Raw genomic sequence first — 24,482 nt, forward strand, 5'->3', positions numbered from 1 at the left:
CGGGGCAGTTTCTTTACAGATCTGACTCGCAAAATGTTCTTATAACTGCACTGGATATTTTTCTTTCTTTCTCCAATTACGGGCTACTATTTAGACGACAGGAATGAAAGATAAATCCAAACAAAAGAGTTATGCTAAAAAAAAAAAAATCCGGTAACATGGAAACCGAATTCCTCTTCACTCTTTCTGGAGCCCGGAACCCACGGCTGAGTGCCCACGGGTTCCCAGGCCTGAGGTGGCCCAAGGGCAGCACGGCCTACCTCAGCCCGGTCCCCGAGTGGCCTCTCGGGCTGCCAGGGCACCGTCGGCCCGTGGCCTTCGAGGGCCCACGACGCGACGCACATGCCCGTGCTCGCCTCCCGCGTTGGCGGGAAGACGGGGGAGCGCGGACGCGTGAGGCCGCCTCGGAGCCTACCCATGAGGCAGCGCGCCGCGGCTCGCGACGCCCCCTCCCCCATCGCGGTGTTCGGCAGCCCGCTCCGCGATGGGAGCCGCGGCGGTTGCGGCGCACGGCCCGCGCTCCTCCCTCGCCTCCTCCTCTTTCTCCTCCTCCTCAGGGCTCCAGTCAGGCCGAGCCGCTCCGCTCACGGTAAGCGCCCCCCGCCCCGCGCGGCCGCCCGCCCGCCCGCCCGCGAAGGCCCTCCCGCGCGGCCGCGCCGCCGCACTCCGGGGGCGCAGGGTGGGGGTCTCGGGCCGCGGCGCGTCGGCAGGAGCGCCCGGGCCGGGCACGGGCCGGCTGTGCGTGTGACTGGCCCGCCATCTTGCCGGGCCTGGCGCGGGAGGGATCCCGGCGCGACGAGGCGAGGTGGACGGCAGAGCGGCGGCCCCCACGGTCCAGGCCGCCGGGCCTCCGCCTCGGCTCGCCGCCACACGGCAGCGCAGGCTCGTCCGAGCGTCGCGCTGTCCTCGGCCGGGCTGCGCTCTCAGGAGGCGACTCCCCCTCGGTCCTTTGTACCCTGTCCGCGGGTGTGTGGCGGAGACCCGATCTCCTCACAACACAACACACTCTACTCTTCAAGCAAGAGCCGAACCCCAATGGCGTCCGCTGTAACAGCCACAGAGGCCCTGCCTTTGCTAGACGACCGCTCCTTTGCAGGCTCACAGCCTTCTCTCTTGTCCAAGGGATGTCCCCACTCTGTCATTCGAGTCCCGTTATTGTCTACACGAGAAGGGCTTTGAGCAGAAGCGAGTCGAGTCGGACAGATTTTCCAGCGAGCTTTGCAGGTTTCACTTAATAAACCACAAGCGAGTGATTGCCCTTTGAGGTTTTAGGTTGCTCAAGAGATGGTGCTTTCACGACTCACCTGCCGTTGGAAAAGCATTAGGAAGCATTCTAGAGAGAAAAATGGACGGCAACCTGCTGCCAGCATGCAGGCCTTTGGCTTGGCGAAGATCTGTTTTTCTATTAAGTCTGCCATAGTTAGATACTCGACTTTATTGTTCCCAAATTTGGACTGAATCGTCTAAATAATTGGACGTCTCTTAGTGCCCTTAAGCATAACCACACGAGGGGAGTAGAAAGTACAAAAGCCCCTCTTGGGCATTTGTAAGGTCTCCTGCTCTGGGAGGTGACTGAACCAACTCTGGCTGTTTGGATGTAAATAATATGACGGCGAAGGCTTTGGTTTGAGGACCTTGTGCTTTTGATTGTCCAACAATCGCACTAACGCTGTTGTAATTCATTTTTTTTTTTTTTAATTTTTGTATTTGTATCTGTCACTGATGTCACTTAATGTATTCCTTTGGGCCCCTTTCCAAAGGGGAGGGCTGTCTGGAGGGTCAGCCTCAGAGATGGCTTCAGTGAGAACCCTGGGCTTCCAGGGCCAATTACGGAGCCTGGCGTGTTCTGACTCCTCATTCAGCACTCACCTCACCATTGTGTGCCCCATTTTCATTAAAGTGAGATGGGTTAGAGTAGGAAGGAGGCATAGGCCTCCATATTAAAGGAACATCCTTCAATTTTCCATACTCGTACATTTTAATTTTTGAGATCATGTTCTCTTTGGATGTTATTAGTGGTCATGTTTTTTGATCATATTGGTAACTTGAGTATAGCACATCCAGATGTCTCCCTAGTGTGAGATTTTGTAAACATCTTGCCACATTTGCTTTGTCTCAGCGTACTGAACATGTGTTTGTTGCAGATGTGACAGTTCGCACCTAAGTACTGGATATATACATCGGTAAATAAACGATGAGGCCATTTTCTTCTATACTATAGCACATTACAGTGGTCACACCAAAGAAGATCAAGACTATTTATATGTGTTACATATTTTTTCCACTATTTTTTAAATCATGCAGATATATAATTCATATCATAAAGTGTGAGACGACTTAGTAATCATAGCTTTGGTCTCTTAGTTCAAATGTTGACTTTTGAAACCTCCTTTTGCAGTTTGCTTGCTTTTAGTGCTTAGTATGAATTTACCTGCATCTGTCTGGTATTTAGAGGGAGACATTCTTTCTCTAGAAATGAGTAGAATTAGGAAGAAGAACAGTTTTGGAGAGTAGAATGTGCTCAATTTAAGAAACTTGGAATTGGCCAGGTGTGGTGCTTTGGAAGGTAGAGGCAAGTGGATCTTCCTGTGTGATTAGGCCAACAGGGTGGGGTAGTGAAACCTTGCCTCAAACCAAAACCCTTGGAATTGTTTCTACCCAGTAAGAGGTAAAGAGAGAATAGTTGGAAAACATTTTGCCTTGGAAAGTTTGGAGTTAGATCTAAGGTAGCTTGCTGTGGGAGAACTATAAATCTTAGTATCTCACTTCTCTCTAGTTAAGCCTAGTATGTATTCCTTCAGCTGAGTTTTTTTCTTCTCAACATTTCCTTTTTTAGTAGAGAAGAGTAAACTAGGTGGTGGTGGAGTACACTTTTAATCCCAGCAGAGTCGAAGGGATCACAGAGGGAGTTCCAGGACAGGCAACAAAGCTACACAGAGAAACACTGCCTCGAAAGACCAAAAGTAGAAAAGAGTAATACAATAAATATTTAACATACCTGTTGTATTTATTCAATAGAAGAATTGTTTGTTTTTTTGAAATGGGGGTTACTCTGAAACAACCGTGGCTGTCTAGGAACTCACCCTGTAGACCAGAGATCCACCTGCCACTGCCTCCTGATCCTGAGTGCTGGGGTTAAAGCTGTGCACAACCACTGCCTGGCATAGTCTCTCTTTCTTAAAACAAATATTACTTATTTATTGATTGTTAAGTTTGAGAAAATCTGTCTTGGGTACCTCTTAGGAAGCCTCCAAGATTTCCTTTATACGGTACACTTACGTATCACGGTCAGAGTCTGTTGCTGCTCTCTTTTCTTCTGGTTTATCTCATTGTGAATTGTCAGTTTTTTCCCATTATATAGGCAAAGAGTAGTAAACCAGAAATTTTAACCACATTCAGTGAAAACTAACAACAGATGCGGACCAGGACATACTATCACAAAATAATGTCACTTTGGTGTAGAGAGTATTTTGAGATAAAAGGCAATTGAGAATGAAAAGATGTATGAAGAATTCTGCTCTCTTTGGCTAAGGGCAGGACTTAAATATCTCTCCTATAGCTGAAGGAGGTTAATTTGCATAAACATACCTTGCTAAAATAGCTTTTTTCTTTGTTAGTCTCTTTCCAGTCTTTTTGTTTTTCGTTTTTTTATTTTGTTTGGCAGAGTTTTATGTAGCTCAGGCTGGCCTGGTACTGGTAGTATGTCCCAAGATGACCTTGCTTTCTGAGTTCTGAAATTTGAGACATGTGATACCTTATCCAGCTTCCCAGTGAATTATTCTTGCTCAGATCCTAAACTTTTCTGTTAAGATAATAAATAATCCTCCAAATCTAGCCATTTCTGTGAGTTTCAATCCTCTGTGAATTCTTGAGCATGAAGTTTGTGTACCTTTTCCTAATTTTTCGTTAAGTTTAATTTGCAGGCCTTTAGGTACTGAGTCTGTGTATGACTAGAAGAAAAGTTTGAGTTCTCAGACACTGACTACAAGAATGATCATCATGTCAGTCTCTATACCTACTGAGAAGAGAAGCAATGTAATGTTTTGTGAAAACCAATAAGAAAACTGAGAAAAAAGTGAAAGATCTTGCATGTCAGATTTAGTTCACTCTTGTGTCTTTTTTCTAATACTTTTTGTTGTTGTTGTTCATTTTGTGTTTGTTTGTTTGTTTGTTTTTAGACAGGGTTTCTCTGTATAACAGCCCTCCCTGTCTTGGAACTAGTTCTGTAGACCAGGCTGGCCTCGAACTTGCAGTGTTCCACCTGCCTCTGCCTCACAAGTGCTGGGATTAAAGGCGTGTGGCACCACCGCCTGGCTTGTCCTTTTTCTAGGCAGTTGAATCATTCTTCAATTTTTGTTTTCTTTGTTTTTAGCATAGTTAAGATTGAGCAGTGGTAACCTAGAATGGTGGAAGTAGCAAAAACATTTCAAGATGTAGGAAAAATACAAATCAGTAAGGTCCCACAATGTACTTTAATATGTAAAAAGATACTTCTGTAGAACAATGTAAGATAGAGTGAGTTTGATTCTATTTAAGATCAGTAAAGCCTGGTGAGATGGCTCAGTGGGTAAAAGTATTTGCTGCCATGCCTGTTGATGTTAGTTTGATTCCCTAGACCTACATGGTGGAAGGAGAGATCTGACCCTGTATGTTGTCTTCTGACCTCTGTGTATGTTGTGATGCATGTGCATACACAAACAAATGCCATAAATTTTATTTTAAATCAGTTGGCAAATCCCCTTCTTGTTTGAAAATCTCTAGGAAACAACAAAAGTCATGAATTGAAATACTTGAAGAAGGAAAAAAAATTAGAGTGTTCTGTGGACACTTAATAGTGTGGGGATGATTAGTAGTTAATTGTACAGAGTTCTACCTCTCTAATGCATGACTTAAACCTGTCTGTCTGACCTTCTATGTTAGCTTTTTTTTCTAATTTGTTTACATCTCTAATAAATTCAGGCAGTATTAGAAAGTTGTTCTTGAGAGATCTGTTCCAAAATATTTTTCTTGTTAGCAGTACTTCCTTCCCTTCATTTATTACCTCTGAAGATAAATGGACTTTCCTTTCAAAAGTCTTCCGTAGTGAAAGATGATAAACTGAAATCTTAGAATCAAGATGTTATATTTAGGCTTTTTGATTAATGAGACTAAGCCAAAATATTTTTTTAAAGTCATTTTTAGTTTAAACAATACTGTGCTTTGACTTAACTTATAATGATGAACACAAATGATTTTGGATATACACTTAAACACTCACACTATGCTTTTACACCAATAATAGTAGAGTGTTGCTTTTACCACTTGGATGTCTTTGTTTATTTGAGAATTAACTAAATTTATGTATTCTTCTAATGTTTTACAACATTATTGTTTCAATTCCTTGGATTTTTGACCACTATAATAGATTTAGCCCCAACTCCCTCACAAAGTCTGTGACTTGTGTTTACATGGAACAAGGAGTGCCAGGATTCTGAAGCTTGAGGCACTTAGAAGGAATTGACTTTGTTCCTTTACTACTTGTAGTTCTGTGTAGCTATAACCAAATACTCTACAAGAACAAGAAAGGAAAGGTTTATTTTGGCTTATGATTTCAGAGTGTTGAGTCCTTCATGGCCGAGGGAGTGTAGCAGAGCACACAACATTTCACTTCATGGCAGGTCAGGAAATTGACTACTATGCTTTGTTCAAGTTCGCTTGCTCTGTTTTCCCTTTTACTCCCAGCACCTGGAATGTTGCCACTCGCATCTTGGATAGGTCTTCCCTATTCCGCTAGTCCTGTCAGACACCAGACACACTTGGAGATTTTGAATCCACTCAAACTGACAGTGAACATTAACTGTCATGCCCTCCGTCTGTTTTGTGAGGCTGGGTTTTCTTCATTTCATCTGAACAGTGGTCTAGTAGTATGAGTCACTTTTGAAAGTCTGGTCCCTTGGAGTGTGTGGTCTGTTGTCACTGCACACTGGAAACTTTAGCAGTAAGACAGCCCAGCTGTGCCTGGGTTGGTATAAAGTTATCCATGTTTGATACCAGTTGAGATTCTGTACTAAATGACTGAAATCCACACAGTGTGATCTGTATGTTAAGAGACAGAGTATAAACTGAATCTTAGAAAGTAAATCTGTTTACTTTTGATATAAAGATTCTAAGCACTTAAAAATGGCTGAGTGAATACATATTTGAAGGGCAGCTGTAAGATTGACAAATAGATGCTGGGCGGTGATGGTGTACTCCTTTAATCCCAGCACTCAGGCAGGGTGGATCTCTGAGTTTGAGAACAGCCAGGCCTACACAGAGAAACTGTCTCAAAAAATAAACTAAATAAATTGACTAGATAGGCATAAAAGAGACTTTCAGAATTCCATATACTATATTTTGATCATATTCTTTCCCTCCAATTTCTCCCAGATTCTTCACCAAGACCCTACCCAACCACCTTCATGTTCTTTCTCTAGGGAAAAAAACAAAACAAAAATTACTTTAAAAAAAAAAAAACCCACATGGAGTCTGATTTTTGTTGGTTAACTGCTGATTATGGGGTCTGCCCAGGGGGGTTGTTGATATACTTAGTATCACTCCATTGATAAAAACGAATTTTCTCTCTCCTAGCAGCTATCAATTGCAAATGGTTTCTTGGTTCAGGCAGGACTCAGTCTTTATTTTTCCTTCTCCAAGCTAGGATTTTGTTGTGCTTGAGTTTGTGCAGATCTTGTGCAAATTGTTTCTGGAAAATGCTGTTTCCTGACATAGTCTTTGCCTTTTATAGTCTTTCTACCTCATTTCCTCTTCTACATAGATCGGTGAGCCTTGAGGGGAGAGTTGTGATAAAGATACCCCATTGAGGGCTGACGGTTTCAAAAGTCTCATACTACACAATGTCAGTTATGGGTTTAATTATCATCTACTACAAGAAGCTTCTCTGAGTGTTGAGTAATGCACTGATCTATGCATATAGCAATATATGCTCTTAAGAATTGTTTCATTATTTAACATGTTTTCAACGTCTCATGTAACATATACCAGTACTTTTTAAAAGAATTGCTGAGTAATAATAAACTGTATGGAACACCACAGTTTTAAAAATCCAGCAGTTGAACATTGGAGTCGTTACCACTTATTTGATTATTGTGAATGAATAATACATAGTAGACTTCAAACCTCAATTATGAGGGAAGGATTGAGAAAAACAGAATTCAGGTGAATTTAAATATCCAAATGGCAAATGTGAAGGTAGTAGCATATGCCTTTAATCCCAGCACTTTAGGCAGAGGCAAGTAGAGCTGAGTTCAAGGCCAGCATGGTCTACAGAGTAAGTTCCCTGACAGCCAGAACTAGACAGAGAAACCTTGTCTCAAATAAATAAATAAAATCCAGATGACAGTTTTCAGTAGGGACTAAACCACAGGTGAGATGACAGGGCTAGAGGCTCATACTTGATAATTCTACAGCTGGAGCTATGGAATTTATTCACTGTCTTTTGGGTATCAGTCTGAGGTCTCAAATGCTACAGAAAATCCATTTCTACATGATTTCAGGGGGAAAAGATATGGAGAATCTGTAAAGGGTTCAAAGGAGTAGCTGATTGAGAGTTGAGTGCACTATTTTCAAGAAATGGAGTTCACAAAATAGCTACAGATAAGACATGAACATTAAAAGGTAACAGTTTGGCTGTTAAGAGTTTTGGGGGAGTCTTCAGGTGGATACTTTTAGCCGAGTAGTGTGCAGTAGAAAGGATTGTAGCTGGGCTGCCTTGCTCAGTTCAATTCTGGTTGATGAGTAGCAATAAAGAACAAATGGCTTATAGGCTAGATCAAGTTTGTAAGATTTTTCTTATTTATGAGTTGATACAAAGGGATTTCCTGTTCTTTTGTGAAGAAGTTCCTTCATAAAAAGTTTTGTTTTGTTTTTGTTTTTTTCCAGGCAGGGTTTCTCTATAGTCCTGGCTGTCCTGAAGACAGACCTAGCTGGTCTTGAACTAACTCATAGAGATCACCAACTTTTGCCTCCTGAGTGCTGGGATTAAAGGTGTGTGCTGCCATGTGCTGGCCTGATCTACTCTTGATTAAAAAAAAAAAAAAAAAAAAAAAAAGATCATTGGGTCTAATGTTAGAACACTGGAGTAGACATCTCCCAGACCAGACCAGCCTGTCAAACTAAGACATAGCCTGCTTATATTGTTAGATAAAGCAGTTTATATAGTTACATGTTTGTACTCAGATTGTAATTTCATCAAATACAGTCTTGCATGTGCATGGATGGATGCCAGTTCCACCAGGCACAAGCTTCTTGGTGCACCAATGATAGACTTTTTTTTTTTTTTTTTATTGAATCACTGGAGTAGTACATCTCCCATCCCAAATGATAACTGCAGAATGAGCAAGGTCTTCAAAAGCTCGCCGAGTTTTCTCTTTTCTGCAGTGGGAAATTCTAACTCTAGAGCAGATTACGTAGTCATGGCTGCAGCAAGTCTGGACATGAAACAGATGTGGCTTCAGCAACATTGAGACCTTGATTGTTGCTGCTAGAATGGTTTCTTTAGAGTGATTCAGGTTCAAAAAGGTTCACAGCCCTTAGAAGGGTCTTGCACTTAATGAAAAAGGGGGATGGGTGGCAGTAGAGAAGCATAAAGGATCTGATGGTGTCATTCTAAGGGCTTAACAGCTAACAGTTCTACTCAAAACCCCTACTTCTAATTCCTAAGTGGAACTTGGAACACTCTTAATACTCTGAACAGTATTTAATAAAGCCATTAACCCTAGCCATATGCCTGATGGAGAAATTCTGTGTTCTATATCTGTATCTTTTGATAGTTGTATTTTAAACTATCACAGCTTTGCTAAAATGAAATTTGTATTGCTTACTTAAGATTATGAATTATCTGTTTTCCTCTTCAGGAATTTGCTTGTTTTGAATAGATTTAGGTATAGTGTTGGATTTCAACTCTACCTCTTCATTCATTATGTTTTACCTAGAAGCTTCTAGAAGAAAAACAAAAGTAATAGCTTGATAACCAAATGTTTAAGTCCTAAGTATGGCATTTTAAAAGTGATCAAGTGAAAGATCCTCATTTGTCAGTTTAGGCAAAAATTTATATTCCTGTACTAGATTAAAATTGGCATGGACCTTGAGGGGATCCTATCTTGAAAGTGGACATTGTCAATTTCATAATGGTGGAATTTTCCATATTTTTCCATTTGGTGATATGTGTTCTTTAGAATTCATCTTTTGAAACCTTTTAATTGCTCTATTACAATGAAATCTGCCCCCTCCCTGTAATTTTTGTCTCTTATTTCTTATAAATACTGAAATAGTGCTGTTTCTGAAATCTCTGGCCTTTGAAATAAATGTGCTTGAATTTTGTATATTTGTGTGTGTGTGTGTGAGAGAGAGAGTTCTATGTGCACTCGTGTGTAGGCCTAAGGTTAATGTTGGGAATCTTCTAAATTGCTCATCTACCTTATTTTCTGAGGAAGAATCTTCCAACCAAACCAAGAGCTCACTGATAAGCTAGTCTAGTACTCCATTGTCAGTTTACTCAGGAAATACTGGTGTGGGTTCTGGGGACTGGAATTCAGGTCTCAATTGCGAGACAAGTACCTTAACTGCCGAACAGTCTCCCCGACCTTTGAATCTCCTCCCATCATCACTTAGTTGTATTTCTATAGAGAAAGTACTTACCTGCCTCTATAACTCACTTTTCACAATGATATGGTTTGAGCATTAGATGAAATAATTTTTTTAATTAGGGCAACTATAATTGTATAATGATTATAATTATTTTATGACTACAAATTACAACGATAATTTGTAGTAAAAATATAATGAATGGAAGTAGTTGTGTTAAAACTTGACATTGAGAATGAATTTGTAGCCGGGTGGTGGTGGCACACACCTTTAGTCCAAGCACTCGCGAGGCAGAGGCAGGAATATCTCTGAGTTTTAGGCCAGCCTGGTCTACATAATAAGTTCCATTACAGCGAAGGTTATACTGAGAAACCTATCTCAAAAAACCAAAAACCAGCCAAACAAAAGAATGAAATTGTATAGTTTACTCAAAGATGATAATGATTGAGACAAGGCCTTCCTCTGTAGCTCAGGCTTGGCACTGAATTTAAAATCCCTCTTCCTCAACCTCCCAAGTAATGATATATTATAATCATGGCCAGGTGGTGGTGGCGCATGCCTTTAATCCTAGCACTTGACAGAGGCAAATGGATTATAATTATAATTTTGTCAGGACTGAGTCCCAACTTTTCCTCTTTTCTTCTGTTTGCTTATTGCTGCTAAGATCTCCAAATGTATACTTTTTAAAAATTACACTTGGTGTTTTTGGTTTGTTTAAAAATTAAAACTGTGACATTCTTTTTTATTTGTTGTGTATGTACCATGTGTGCCTGTGTGCCATGGCATGTATATACTTGCAGAGTCAGTTCTCTCTTTCTACCTTTATATGGCCTCTAGAGTTTTAACTCATGCTACCAGTATTACATAGCAAGCACTCTGCTTTCTGAGGCACCTTGATAGTACAAAACTGTATTGAAGTGTACTGATTTCAGAGTTTACCTTACTATTAAAAGCTGAGAAGGAAGGGGGATGTAGGAGATCCAACACAAGGTGTTAAATATGCTAAGCAAGCACTCTTCCTGCTTTACTCTCAGCCACAGTAAATCACATTTTTCAGAACTCAGTGTTTAGTATTTTTTCATAGTTAAGAGATTTAGGTTTTTTTGGTTTGATTGAATTCAGTCCCCTCTGCATGTTAGGCCAGCATTCTACCCCTGAGCTGTATCTCTAGGCCAGAAGTTCATAAATTGCCAAACATTAAGAAATTAAGTGTATTTAAATTTTCCCTTGACTTCTAATAAAAACAATTTTAAGGCATAGTTTAATCTTATTTATGTAAAAGCTGAAAAATTAATAAAATAGACATAATTATTTTTATCTACAAAAGGTTAGGTTGTATTTTGAAGTCTTAACCTTTTATTTTTTTTATTTATTACGTATACAATATTCTGTCTGTGTATGTCTGCAGGCCAGAAGAGGGCACCAGACCTCAATACAGATGGTTGTGAGCCACCATGTGGTTGCTGGCAATTGAACTCAGGACCTTTGGAAGAGCAGGCAATGCTCTTAACCTCTGAGCCATCTCTCCAGCCCCCAAATCTTAACCTTTTTTACCCTTCCTTTTCTTTCTTCTTTCCCTCCCTCCCTCCTTTCCTTCCTTTCTTTCGTGTGTGCTTGTGTTTGCGCACGTGCCTGCCTGCCTGCCTGCTTGTACACACATGTTGTGGAAGTAGGAGGACAGCTTGCATGAGTCAGTTCTTTTCTTTGGCCATCTGGATTCCAGGAATCGAGTTGAAGATTTTAGGTTTGCTCCAAGCCCCTTTCTGTACCGAACCATTATGCCTCTGAGAGATCCTCACTAAATCAGTTACTTGGAATTCATTTTTTCAACATGAGCATGAAATCTGTAGCTGAAGTAGAGCAATCTTTTTCTGGCTATTTCAGAAGCAACTTGAAGAGGCAAGAAAACTTTTGGAGCTGTAAAATCCAAGCTGATGCCTCTGCTGGATATTCTATTTTTCTTTCAGGTGACTTATTCATTGAAATAAATGCCTTCACTCCTAAATTGTGAAGCATATTTCATGGAATTCATATAACCACTTAATAGAATTATATGAGTCTTATAGTTGTAGCATACTTTCTTTTGGGCTCCCAACCATCCCCCAACTCATGACACGGAGACTTACTATTAGTTATGAATGCTTAGCCTTAGCTTAGGCTTGTACCACTAGCTCTTATAACTTAACCTGTTTCTCTTTGTCTACATTTGCATCAGGACTTTCTACCTTTCTTTCATTCTTTATGTCCTATTCTGTGTCTGACTGGCTAGTGGCTGCTTGACTGGGTCTGAGAATTTCTCTTTTCTTTCTCCCTCATTCTCTTGTTCTCGTTTTTGATTCCTCCTACTTATTCTCTACCTGCCAGCCCTGCCTAGCCCTCTACTGCCTAGCTATTGGCCATTCAAGCTTTATATTGGGCTAGTCAGGTGCCTTTGGCAGGCAAAGCAACACATTTTTACATCGTTAAACAAATGCAGCATAAACGAATGTAATATATTTTTTGCCTAGTTAAAGTAATACTCCACAACAGAATGTATAATTGTGATTCGTTGTTATTTTTTTCAAATACAGCATAAATGAATGTAATATATTTTTGCCTACTTAAAGTAATATTCCACAGCAGATAGTATAATTGTGATTTGTCGTTGTTATTATTTTTTTGAGACAGAGTTTCTCTGTGAAACAGCCCAGGTTGTCCTGGAACTCACTCTGTAAACCATGCTGGCCTCGAACTCACAGAGATACACTGTCCTCTGTCGAGTGCTGGAATTAAAGGCTTGTACTACTACCATCCAATGCTCCTTTAGTTGTTGGGAATGAGTGAAGAGACGTGTCTCTTGCTATTTTTCTGGCTCAAGAGCGTGCTTAGCTGGTTGCTTTTCAGCTTCTCTGATTTAGCAGGTTTCCACCCCAACATCTAACTCTGAAGTCTTTATTGGTAAATAAAATGATAGAGACTTAGTAGGGCTGTGAGACTGGAAGGCCTTCCAGGGCACAGCCTGAGTGGCCATGGGCCCACAGATGCTAAAGTACCAGTAAGTTCATGCACAGCCTTTCTAAGCCAACAAAAACATCATTTGGTGCCCAAAGTAGGGTACCAGATGTAGCAGATCTTTCTTGTTGGACTTTCTTTAGACTGCTGGCCTCCAAATAATGACACGGAGACTTAATTATGAAAGTTTGACCTTTAGCTTAGCTTCTTTCCAACTAGCTCTTGTAACTTAAATTAACCTGATTCTATCAATCTACATTATGATTGTGACTTTTTTTTTTTTTTTTTTTTTTTTTTTTTTTTGGTTTTTCGAGACAGGGTTTCTCTGTGGCTTTGGAGCCTGTCCTGGAACTAGCTCTTGTAGACCAGGCTGGCCTCGAACTCAGAGATCCGTCTGCCTCTGCCTCCCGAGTGCTGGGATTAAAGGCGTGCGCCACCACCGCCTGGCGATCCGTGACTTTTTTAACCTCTCTTCCATTCTGTATGTCCGATTTCCTCCATGTCTTGCTGGTGTCTCTTCTCTTCCTCCCAGCATTCCTATCTCTGGCTTCCAGGCTATTGCTGTTCATCTCTTTATTAAACCAATCAGAGCAACACATCTTCACACAGTGCGCAAATATTTCACAACACTAAAATATATTTAAAATTATGTCTTGTTATTGAAATATATTTTTGAATAGGAACAGATTAGCGTCAGCATTTGGGAAGTAACATTTACTAAAACTGATTACTGATTATGAGGAAATTATTCCTTTTTATGCCTATATTTTGTTGTGAGTTTGTTTGAGACAGTGTCTCACTGTGTGGTCCAGGCATCAAATGTTGCCTCAGTCACAATTATAGATATGTTTCACATGCTTGTCACAAATAGCTTTAATTTACTAATTTATCCGATTTATTGAAACTGGAAGTACTCGATATATTTTATTTCTGAAATTTGGAATTATTCAGGAATGAACCAGTTATTTTAAATAAATTATGTGTATAACAAACGTCCAAGTCTAACAGATTTTTATATAAAGGGTAAATGGTATATACTTTTATGTAATATGCCCTAATGGTAGATATCTTTATTTTCTAGAAAGGCAAATTGAGATAACTTGCTGCCTTTTGTGGTCACATGGTAAGTTTAAATATTTCAATTAGAGCTAACAGTTTCTTCTTTCTTATGTATTTGTTTATGGAGTGTGAGTGCAGGTGCATGCTCTGTGTGTTTGGCCAAAGGTCAAAGAGTGACATGGGGTCCCTGTTCTATTACTCTCTGCCTTACTCCCTTTATACAGTACCATACTGGCCCTGAAGCTTACTGTTTGGGCTAGACTGTCTGGGAAGCAAGCTACTGGGATATACCTGCCTTTGTCCCCCAGCACTGAGGGTACAGGCACCAGGCACATGTTTCTGTTCTTGGCTTATGTAGGTGTTGGGGATTCAGACTGAATTCTTCCTGTTTGCACAACAAATGTTCTTAGCTATTGTTCCATTTCCCCAACTTCTTCATCAAGAATTTGTCTATTCCTCCTCTTCCTCCTCTTCTTCTACTTCTTTTGGCAATGTGGGGGTGGCTTTGGATTCACTCTGTAGACCAGGCTGTTCTGGAACTCAGAGATCTGCCCTCCCTATTGCTGGAATTAAAGGTGTGCACCATTATTGCCAGGCTGAGAATTTCTTTTCTTTCTTTCTTTCTTTCTTTCTTTCTTTCTTTCTTTCTTTCTTTCTTTCTTTCTTTCTTTCAAGATTTATTTATTTATTATGTATACAGTGTTCTGCCTACATGCCAGAAGAGGGCACCAGATCTCATTACGGATGGTTGTGAGCCACCATGTGGTTGCTGGGAATTGAATGTTGTACCTTTGGAAGAACAGACAGTGCTCTTAACCTGAGCCATCTCTCCAGCCCCCGGCTGAGAATTTCTTGATCGCAAGCTTTACATATCAATATTTGCAGTTAAAATGACTCAAAATTGACTGATGTCGTATGTCAATACTTAGGTGACAACTTATAGAACGTCAGATCTGCAACTTGATGGGTGACAGTTCCTCTCAACAGAAAGGTGAGTGCTTCTTCAATGACTGATGGTCATAGGCAACGGGTGAAGGGTGAGGTGGGCACTCTTAGACACTGTTTGGTGAAGGGTGAGGTGGGCACTCTTAGACACTGTGGTGAAGGGTGAGGTGGGCACTCTTAGACACTGTGGTGAAGGGTGAGGTGGGCACTCTTAGACACTGTGGTGAAGGGTGAGGTGGGCACTCTTAGACACTGTGGTGAAGGGTGAGGTGGGCACTCTTAGACACTGTGGTGAAGGGTGAGGTGGGCACTCTTAGACACTGTGGTGAAGGGTGAGGTGGGCACTCTTAGACACTGTGGTGAAGGGTGAGGTGGGCACTCTTAGACACTGTGGTGAAGGGTGAGGTGGGCACTCTTAGACACTATGGTGAAGGGTGAGGTGGGCACTCTTAGACACTGTGGTGAAGGGTGAGAGGTGGGGCATGCCTTAAACTTTGGTATTGCTGAGGTAACAGATAACTAACAAGTCAAGTAGAAATGAAGTATTTAATCTCTACTAATAGAGATGGCTACTATTTATCACTGTGGTATACATTATTACATATTTTTCTATGCTTGTACAAGCATTTATAAAAATTATATAAAAGAATTATAGCTTTTTAAATAGTCTTTGATATATTAACAATGGCTTAGCCTCATTAAATACACACGCACACACATAAACATATATATGCGTGCATGTGCTATAAACTATATTAGTTTACAAGGGTTGCCACAACAAACTGTTACAGACTAGCTAGTTTAATTTGGTAGAAATTTATTTTTGGATAATTTTTGAGGGTAGAAAGTCAGGACCAAAGTATTGCTAGGCTTGATGTTTTTTGTGAATGCTGAAAGAAATGCTCTAGCCCATGTTACATCTGTGATTAATTATGAGCATATTAAGAACATGGTAGAATGTTGTCTTAATTTTGGCTTAAAAGCAGAAATGGCGCTCTTTGGTATAATACAAAAAATACTTAGAAATTATAAATTAAAGATATTATTAAAACTAGAACCTCAGATTATTTCTTTGGTAGTCTTACTATCTTCATGTCTGGACAAGCTACAATTATGTTCATATACATACCTTTTATATTAGTTGAGGACCTTACATGTTTTCTTTCCCCACCTTACCTCCCTCTGTTCTTGTATTTCTTCTTTCTGCATTACAGTGTGAACCAATATATGCATGTAGTTTAAAGAATCAGACCATAAGGTTTTAATTGGCTCTGTCAAAATTTTTTTAAGTTTTGTTTGTGTGTGTGTATGTATGTATAATATTGCATCAATTTTACTAAGAATGTTATATAATTAAAGATGGATATTTTTGCTTTCTTTTAAAAAATGTGTTCTTCACAATTTTTAATTTATGTGTATGTGTGTGTCTGAGTTTTTGTCTTGTGTATGTGGTGCTTGCAGAGACCAAAAGAGGGCATTGACATTTTCTTTCTGGAGCTGGAGTTAAAGGGGACCGTGAGCCACCCAGTATGGATATCCAGAATAGAGCTTGGGATCCTCTGATAGAGCAGCAAGTGCTCTTAACTGTTGAGCCATATTTCTAGCCCTGTTTTAGCTTTCTTTTTATATATGTTCTTATTTTATTATTTTCTTCTTTTTTTTTTTTTTTTTTTTTTTTTTGGTTTTTCGAGACAGGGTTTCTCTGCAGCTTTTTTTTTTAGAGCCTGTCCTGGAACTAGCTCTTGTAGACCAGGCTGGCCTCGAACTCACAGAGATCCGCCTGCCTCTGCCTCCCGAGTGCTGGGATTAAAGGAGTGCGCCACCACCGCCCGGCTTATTTTATTATTTTAATTATGTGTAGTGTGTGTATGGGAAGGTGGTTATGTTCATGTATGAATGAGGTGCTCACAAATTCCAGGGGAGGGTGCCAGATCTGTTGGGTCATATGCAAGAGCAGTACATGCTCCTAACTGCTGAACAACTTCTTCAGCCCATTTTATTTTTTGTATGTTGTTTTGTTTTGTTTTTCGAGAGACAGGGTTTCTATGTGTAGACCTGCCTGTTGTGAAACTTGCTTTCTAGACCAGGCTGGCCTTGAACTCTGAGATCACCTTTAAAGGTGTGCTCCACTATTTCTTGGCCTGTGAGGTGATCTTAAATTTATCTTTATCCTTTTGAAGTGTTGCTATCCTTCAGCCATCAACTAGAAAGAACATCTGGTTGTTCTCTAGACCTACTTACTTATGCTTTTCTGGGACTTTATTTTATATTGAATGCCATGTCCTTTGCTCCCTATGTCTCACCTTTTGTTTATTAGGCTGTGTGTGTGTGTGTGTGTGTGCATGTGTGCATGCATGTCCATAAGTGTGCATATGTACAAAAATATATGGGAAATCAGAAGACAGTTTATGGGAGTTGGTTTTCTTCTACCACTTAAGGACTAGGGATCTAACTCAGATCATCAGACTTGGCAGCGAGTACCTTTACCCACCCACTGAACCCTGTTTCATTCTTATTCAAACATTAATTTTTTTGCTTGATGCCTCTGAATATACCAGTTTCTTTTCTACTTTTCTTGCTTTGTGTCATCTTTTCCCTAGAATCCTTTTATTTTTTTTTTCCTGTCTTTTGAACTTTAGATAGGACACTTTCCTTCCTAACATTCCTGGTGCTTATCCATTCATGCTTAAGAGAGAAGTGTTACTTGGTCAGAATTTCTAAGTAGTTTTTACTATATGCATTGCTTTAATTCAGTTTCTTTAGGGAGAAATGTGTAGTTTGTTCTACTTGAGATAATCCCCAGTGCTTTCCTATATTTTTCTCTAGTACTACTTCTCTCTTTTTTGCTCTTTTGCCTTGCATTTCTAAATCTGGTTCATTCTAATTTGTTTCCCACCTATGGCTCTTGCTATAGTTCCCCTCCCTATTAATTACGTCTTTTTTTTTTTTTATTTTGGACAGTGGATAGGATATAATCCTTTCTGTGGATATAATCATCCTAGATGTATGACTGAAACTCATTTTGACTGGATTTTCTAGGTACCGTAAATTACCTTTGCTTGTCTGAAGTCTTTTGGTTTATTATAGCTTAGAAAGTAAGATCCTAGTTTCTTACTGTTCTCATGTACTCACCATAAACATCAATTCAGAAATTGTTACTAGGATTATTAAAGTAGATTCAAAATATATATAGCAAATAATTTTTTAATTAAAAGAATGTTGCTTCTTTTAAAAATTAGATAATTTAAAAATGGCAGAACTCTTTATGGAATGTGAAGAAGAGGAACTAGAGCCATGGCAGAAGAAAGTGAAAGAAGTTGAAGAGGATGAGGATGATGATGAGCCCATCTTTGTTGCAGAGATAGCAAGTTCAAAACCAGCAATTTCAAGTAAGCATTTACTATTTACTTAAAGTAAAACAGCAGTAGGATAAGGTTATTTCTTAGGGTTGTTATGAAAATGTCCCTATTCTACCATAAGAAGTTAGGAATGAGATACTACCTGGGGAGACTGATTAGGGTTGATTGACTGGAGCTTTAAGAAGGGGTAGACACCAAATATCAGCAGAGCAAACTGGGAAATGCAAGTGATTTGCTGGTGTCATTGGAGATCTTCTGAGAGCAGGAATTAAATTAATTTTAGTGGTACTGAAAACTCAGTTTATCTGATTCTTTTTTTTCTTCTTTCTTAAACCCAGAATAGCTTAAAGGAAAAATTTAGAATGCTTAGTTTTAACTTTTGAGATGTACTAAATATATTTTATGTTAGTCTGAGATGAGATTCTCATATCCAGGCCCTACTGTAGTGTCATCTCCAATCTCCACCTGGCTACAAAATGTAGAATGTGTGACAGTGGCTTATAGCTTCTGACCACAGCTGTCTTTCAGCAGCTAGTTACATATGTGATATGGCGGGTGTTGTCTCTAGCCATTGTATTTTTACCATGTCACAGTTAGTACACTCACATCTCAGGCTTTTTAGTAGAACAGCCTTGGGATTGTTAACTTTGAGTTAGAGTGCTTGAACTTACATTGTCAGAGTGTTAAGATAAGAAAACTGATAGTTGTTAAGCTGTCTATTCAAAGATGTCTAAACTGGAACCAGGCATCATAGCACACACCATTATTCACAATACTAGGGAGACACTGGGGAGACAGGCAGGTGTAATCTCTGGGTTCCAGGCCAGCCAGGGCTAGATGGTGAGACCTGGTCTTGATGGAAAAAAATCAAAAAGTGTACAATTTCAAAGACAAAAAGATTCTTTCTCATTTTAATTGTATGTTTGTTTTAAGCCAGAAAAATTTATCAATGAATGTTAATGTGTCCAGCATATTAGTATTTCTTATTTACCTTGGTTAACAGAGAGTACTATGGAATTTTCTGAAAGCCTCCTTCTTGCTTTTCTTGTCTGTAGTATTGGAATGGCACCTTTATACAGTTTTTTATGGAGAGAATAATTTAACCAACTGAAATGTCAGTATCATTTCCTGTGATAGATAGGTAATTTCCCATGCAATGCTAAGTGGTATGCTATTTGGATTATAAGATGAGTTTAGTGTACATGTGGCTAATAACAAAATGGTCTGTTTTCTCATTTATTGTTTCCTAGGTATTGATTATCTTACCCTTGAATGTTATTATATGCAACATTATTATTCAAATTCTTTCAATGAAAATATGACAGGATTCTAGTTGAATTTATACCGAATATAGATGAACAACAATGTATACTAGTTTTAAAATAATTCTGTTAGAAAGAGATTGACGTTAGAGTCTTTGTTTTTCCCTGAACTGTGAAAAATTGAAATGAGCCAGGCAGAGGTAGTACACACCTTTATTCCCAGCACTCCGAAGGCTGGGGCAGGCAAATCTCTGTGAGTTCGAGGCCAGCCTGGTCTGCAGAGAGAGAGAGGTTCAGGACAGCCAGGGATACACAGAGAAACGTCTCGCAAAAGAAAAACAAAACTTTACACATTCATATGTATATAAGAGTAAGAACTTTAAATTATCCCCTCAAAGTCATACCAATCTTCTGATGTGATAGTGGCTCTGAATCCTCTTAACTTAGAAGATATTCAGGTAACTTTAGATTCCAGTATTATACTATATTATTAAAGAATACTAGTAAACTATAGCTTCTATTAGTTTTCCCTTTTGAAACTCAGAGATAAAGATAAATAGTCCATGGAGATTCTCCTTTATACAATGTCAGGGCTTTTAGGATTGTGAATGGACTATGAAGGCTAGATCAGGGTTTAACTATAAGTCATAAGAATCTGTATGTACAGTTTTGTCACCTTCCCAAGGAAAGCACATGCACCCTCATTTAAATGTGTTTTTAGAAGGTTTTTGTTTTGTTTTGTTTTTTGGTTATTATCTTTTTTGAGACAGGTTTTTTTTTTTTTTCTGTGTAACATCCCTGGCTTTCCTAGGGTTCTAGATCAGGCTGACCTCAAATTCACAAAGATTTGCCTGCTTTTGTCTTCTGAGTTTGGGAGTAAAGGCATGCACCACCTTGTCTGACTTTTGGAAGGTTTTATAGGGACAAAACTATTTTTGCATTTGCTTTGCAGAATGTTTGGCTTATATGCATTTGGGTTTATTAATATAATTCTGGCCTTTGAACATTTAGCTATAATAAGAAAGATTGTGCTTATTCTATAAAACAGTTAATACTGAAACTTTTTAAATTAGTGGTAATATTCCTAATATCTACTTTCAGTTCATAATTTTTAGTATCAGTATAAATTTCATTCAAACAAATTTAAAATATCTCTATATTTTTTTTAGATATTTTGAACAGAGTTAACCCCAGCTCACATTCACGAGGAATAAAGAATGGTGCACTTAACCGAGGTACAATATTATTGTATTACTTTAATTTTAAGCTAAAATATTTTGAAAAGTTCATTATATAGAAATGTATTCAATGTGTTGTGTAATTTTAAAATACAGGTTTTACTACTTCATTCAAGCCTACAAGTCAACAACGCTTCTCAAATCCAGCATCAAATCCTGTGGCTGCCTTGCCAGTAAATTTTCATCCTGAATCTAGATCTTCAGATAGCTCTGTTATTGTTCAACCATTTTCTAAACCTGTAAGTGTTTTTGAAGCTCCTTAGCCAGCTCAGGAAATATTAACAATACTCAAGTAAAATTACCAATTATCAACAAGTAGCACCTATTAGTTAGCATAATGGGTATCTTAACGTCACCATCTTTATGACCTTAGTAAGATGGGGAATATGTTTAAACTGATTAGGTATAGCTTTGAAAACCAAGACTGTCAAAGTGTAAATAAAAGGATTATAATGAATGTCATGTGATAGAAAAATATGTTTGCAAACTCGGCCAGGTATTTTTAATTTCGAAATTGAGAAGCCTTGATAGCATTTTATTCTGAGAAATATACCTTCATACTTTAGTTAAAAATTTTTAGTAAAAAGTAATAAGCAGTGATAATTAAAATTTATTAAGCTAATAATGGATATAAATATTTGTACTAAGTGCTGTGCATAAATTAATCTCATTTAATTCTTAAATATACCTAGAAAGTAGGCATTGTTACCCCATTTTTATAGTTGAATAAATACTGAGGTTTACAGTGATTGAGTGATTCACTGAGGACCCGTAACTGGGTGGATCTCAGATCTCAGGATAGACTAATTCATTATATATATGCTATACACATACATATACATATATACACATACATATATGCATGTGTGTATGTTGTATATGAGTGTATTGCTTGCAAAATGGAAATACTGCCTCAATTTAGAAGTTCTAAGGATGGCGTACAATCCTGGAGAGTTTCTCGAGACACTTTCAAGTGTTTGGGATTCAACACCTTTGTTCTTTTTCACTGTTTGACATTAGTGTTGATGAAATAAATAACATTGACCAAGCCACTGATGGCTTAGTGTGAGTCATAGCCAGGACTTGTCTGCACAGTGTTTGCAGATTAATCACCTACCATGTACTCTCAATGAAGTACTTCACTTACAGGCGGTGTCACAATGAAATTTTTCAATACATTAAACATAAACTTCCATTAATGTTATTTTGTTAACTATACCCTTAAATATGTATCTTTTAAATGTTCTGTGTGGCAAAGTAGGTAGTATACATACAACATTTCTATGTCTGAACTATCTTGATGATTGTCTTTAGGAAAAGCATTAGCATGATTAGTAAGCTGAAATACCCTCTGCATTTTACTTGAAATTATGGCTGACAAGCTGTAGTACATTATTTCTTCATCATTATTGCCATAAGCTATATGACTTAAACACAACAACATATATTATCTTATAGTCTTATAGTTTCTGTTGGTAGGAGGCAGATCGTAGCTTAACTGGATCCTCTGCTTTAGTTTTTAATAGGACTACCATTCAGGATGTGCTTCTCAAAGCAGTTTCATCAGGAGCATTACTGGGAAGTATCTCCCAAGTTTCAGATGCTTATTGGTAGCATTGGTTTCCTAAAAGGTTATCAGACTGAGTCTCAGTATCCTGGGTTTTGGCTAATTCCTTGCCATATGGGTCTTCCCCAAATGACTGCTTGCCTCCTTAAAGAAAAGGAGAGTTCTTTGTTGGTGGAGGTGATGGTGTTTTTTGTTTGGTTTTTAGTCAGCTTTTCTCTGTGTAACCCTGGCTGTTCTGGAACTCAGTCTAGTTCAGGCTGGCCTCAACTCAGAGATCTGCCTGCCTCTGCCTCCCAGGTGCTGGGACTACTGCCCGACATGATTTATTAGTCTTAAGAAATAATTCTGGCCGGGCGGTGGTGGCGCACGCTTTTAATCCCAGCACTCGGGAGGCAGAGGCAGGCGGATCTCTGTGAGTTCGAGACCAGCCACAGAGCTAGTTCCAGGACAGGCTCCAAAGCCACAGAGAAACCCTGTCTCGAAAAACCAAGAAAAAAAAAAAGAAATAATTCTGTTCATGAAATGATGTTATATACCTTGTCATCTTTACCATGGTATTTTGTTAAGAATCAAGTCAGCTGTCCGAGCCACATTAAAAGGAAGGGAATCCATGCAGGAGATGGTATCACGGAGTCCACTTTAGAATTCAGTTATTCAGTCCTCAGCTTAGTACAAAAATCGTCACTGTCAGGATCATCACTTTACGAGGCTAACCTGGGATACTGGCGGCCCTGGCTCTCAAAATGAAAATAAAAATAACAAAAATAAAAACCAATACTGCTTTTTATGTATCTGCAAATAATTTTTTATAAATTCCTCATGCTGCTCCATAATGGATTTAATGTAATTAAAAAATAAACTAATATTTAATATTTCTGTTTTAATTTCTAGTTTGTAACTGTAAAAAGTGTTTTGGGGGTTAGTTATTTTTAAATGTGTGAGATCATTGGGGATTTAACTCAGTGGTGTAGAGTCCTTGCTAAGGCCCTGAGTTCTGTCCTCAGCTCCGAGGGGAAAAAAAAAAGACAAAATAGCAAAAAGACCAAAAAAACAAAGCAAAACAAGGTAACTGGTTCTTGACTCCCTGAATAAGTGTCAGGCATAGGTTCCATCTAAAGGTGTGGACCTTAAATCTAATCAAATAGCAAAAATGAATATGTAAGATCATTTTGATTTTGGAAAGTTAGGTGAGTATTGCCTTAGCGAATAGTAAATATCCTTAAAATATTTCTTTAGACAAAAAACAGTTAAGAGACTACTGACTTTCTATCTTGGATCCTGTAAGGTTCCAAAGGCTATTATTATTCATGTTCTTAAATACAGGAAATGTTACAGTTAACTTGTTTTCTTATACTTGTCGTTAGTTGTTCGGCACTTAGAGTAGAAAACTGGAGAAAAAAGTTGACTAATATAGTTAGATAAATAAATCTCACAGTCTCAAGAAGAAAGCAAAGGGATGGTGTCTTAACTTTTATAAAAATTAGAAACTAGAATCTTTTCAGTTAAGAATATTTTATTTCTGTGGACATAAACCACTTCAATCGATGGTTTGTAGTCCTGGAATCTTACTTGAAAAAAGCCAGTTTGTCTGTTTGTATGGGAGCCTAGAAATCATACATTTAAATCTCAGCTATCTTTGGTCAAAACTAAAATCACAGACTTGTGTTCTGGAATGAATGGTCTTATTTTAGGGGCTTTCACCATGAATATTGGAAACTATTACTGGTTTTAATTATTTTTATTGATTTAATTTTAATTTATTGAATTATAGTTTACATTTAATGTCATGGTTTGTTTGTTTAATTTTTCGTAGAATAGCTTTGTGTCTCAGCACTTTTTTCAGGCAAGATTGGGATATATTGCTGATAATATCAATAAAATCAATATGAGTCATGACTAATGAATATGAATTATTTCATTTATAAATTTACTTATTTAGTTTTTTGAGACAGGGTTTCTCTGTGTAGTCATAGATTTCTTAGAACTCACTTTATAAACCTGGCTGGCCTTGAATTTATAGAGAGAGGCAGAGGCAGAGGCAGAGGCAGGTGGATCTTTGTGAATTCGAATCCAGTCTGGTCTCGAGAATGAGTTCCAGGACAACCAGAACTACACTGTGTAACCCTGTCTTAAAAAACAAAACAAACAAACAAAAAACCCCACATTCTTATTTGCTATATTTTCTTTTTTGTTTATTATTTATGCAGTGTTTTTACTGAGTTCTGCTATTTACTTCTTGATAATATTGCTGTTTTAGAACCTCTAAGCATGTATTGGTCTTACAGATATAAAGTAAGCTTGCATTTCTTTTACTTTAAAAACACAGGATTAGAGTTTGCCAATCAGGTTAGGTGATCAATTTTTAGCTGGGCAGACAGGAATAAATGAGCTTTATTGTTTTCAATTTTGATAGTTGACAATTTTGCCCAGCTAGTAA

At 38.6% G+C, this 24,482-nt stretch overlaps 1 protein-coding gene across 3 annotated transcripts in view; it reads left to right on the forward strand.

Moving 5' to 3' along the window:
* The first annotated feature begins 450 nt into the window (after positions 1-450).
* Positions 451-24,482, forward strand: part of Znf280d (zinc finger protein 280D) — an 81,943-nt gene continuing 57,911 nt past the window's right edge. For 2 of the 3 annotated variants that reach the window (XM_038321742.2, XM_038321744.1), the window contains exons 1-6: positions 451-589; positions 13,697-13,738; positions 14,604-14,665; positions 17,859-18,008; positions 20,410-20,475; positions 20,575-20,717. In XM_038321742.2, coding sequence (XP_038177670.1) covers positions 14,638-14,665; positions 17,859-18,008; positions 20,410-20,475; positions 20,575-20,717 — 387 coding nt within the window. In that variant the 5' untranslated portion in view covers positions 451-589; positions 13,697-13,738; positions 14,604-14,637. Of the gene's footprint in view, positions 590-7,965; positions 8,026-13,696; positions 13,739-14,603; positions 14,666-17,858; positions 18,009-20,409; positions 20,476-20,574; positions 20,718-24,482 lie in introns of those variants that run through there. The other variant, XM_038321743.2, reaches the window with a different exon arrangement.

The sequence above is a fragment of the Arvicola amphibius genome, chromosome 3 (assembly GCF_903992535.2).
Source record: "Arvicola amphibius chromosome 3, mArvAmp1.2, whole genome shotgun sequence".
NCBI lineage: Eukaryota > Metazoa > Chordata > Mammalia > Rodentia > Cricetidae > Arvicola > Arvicola amphibius.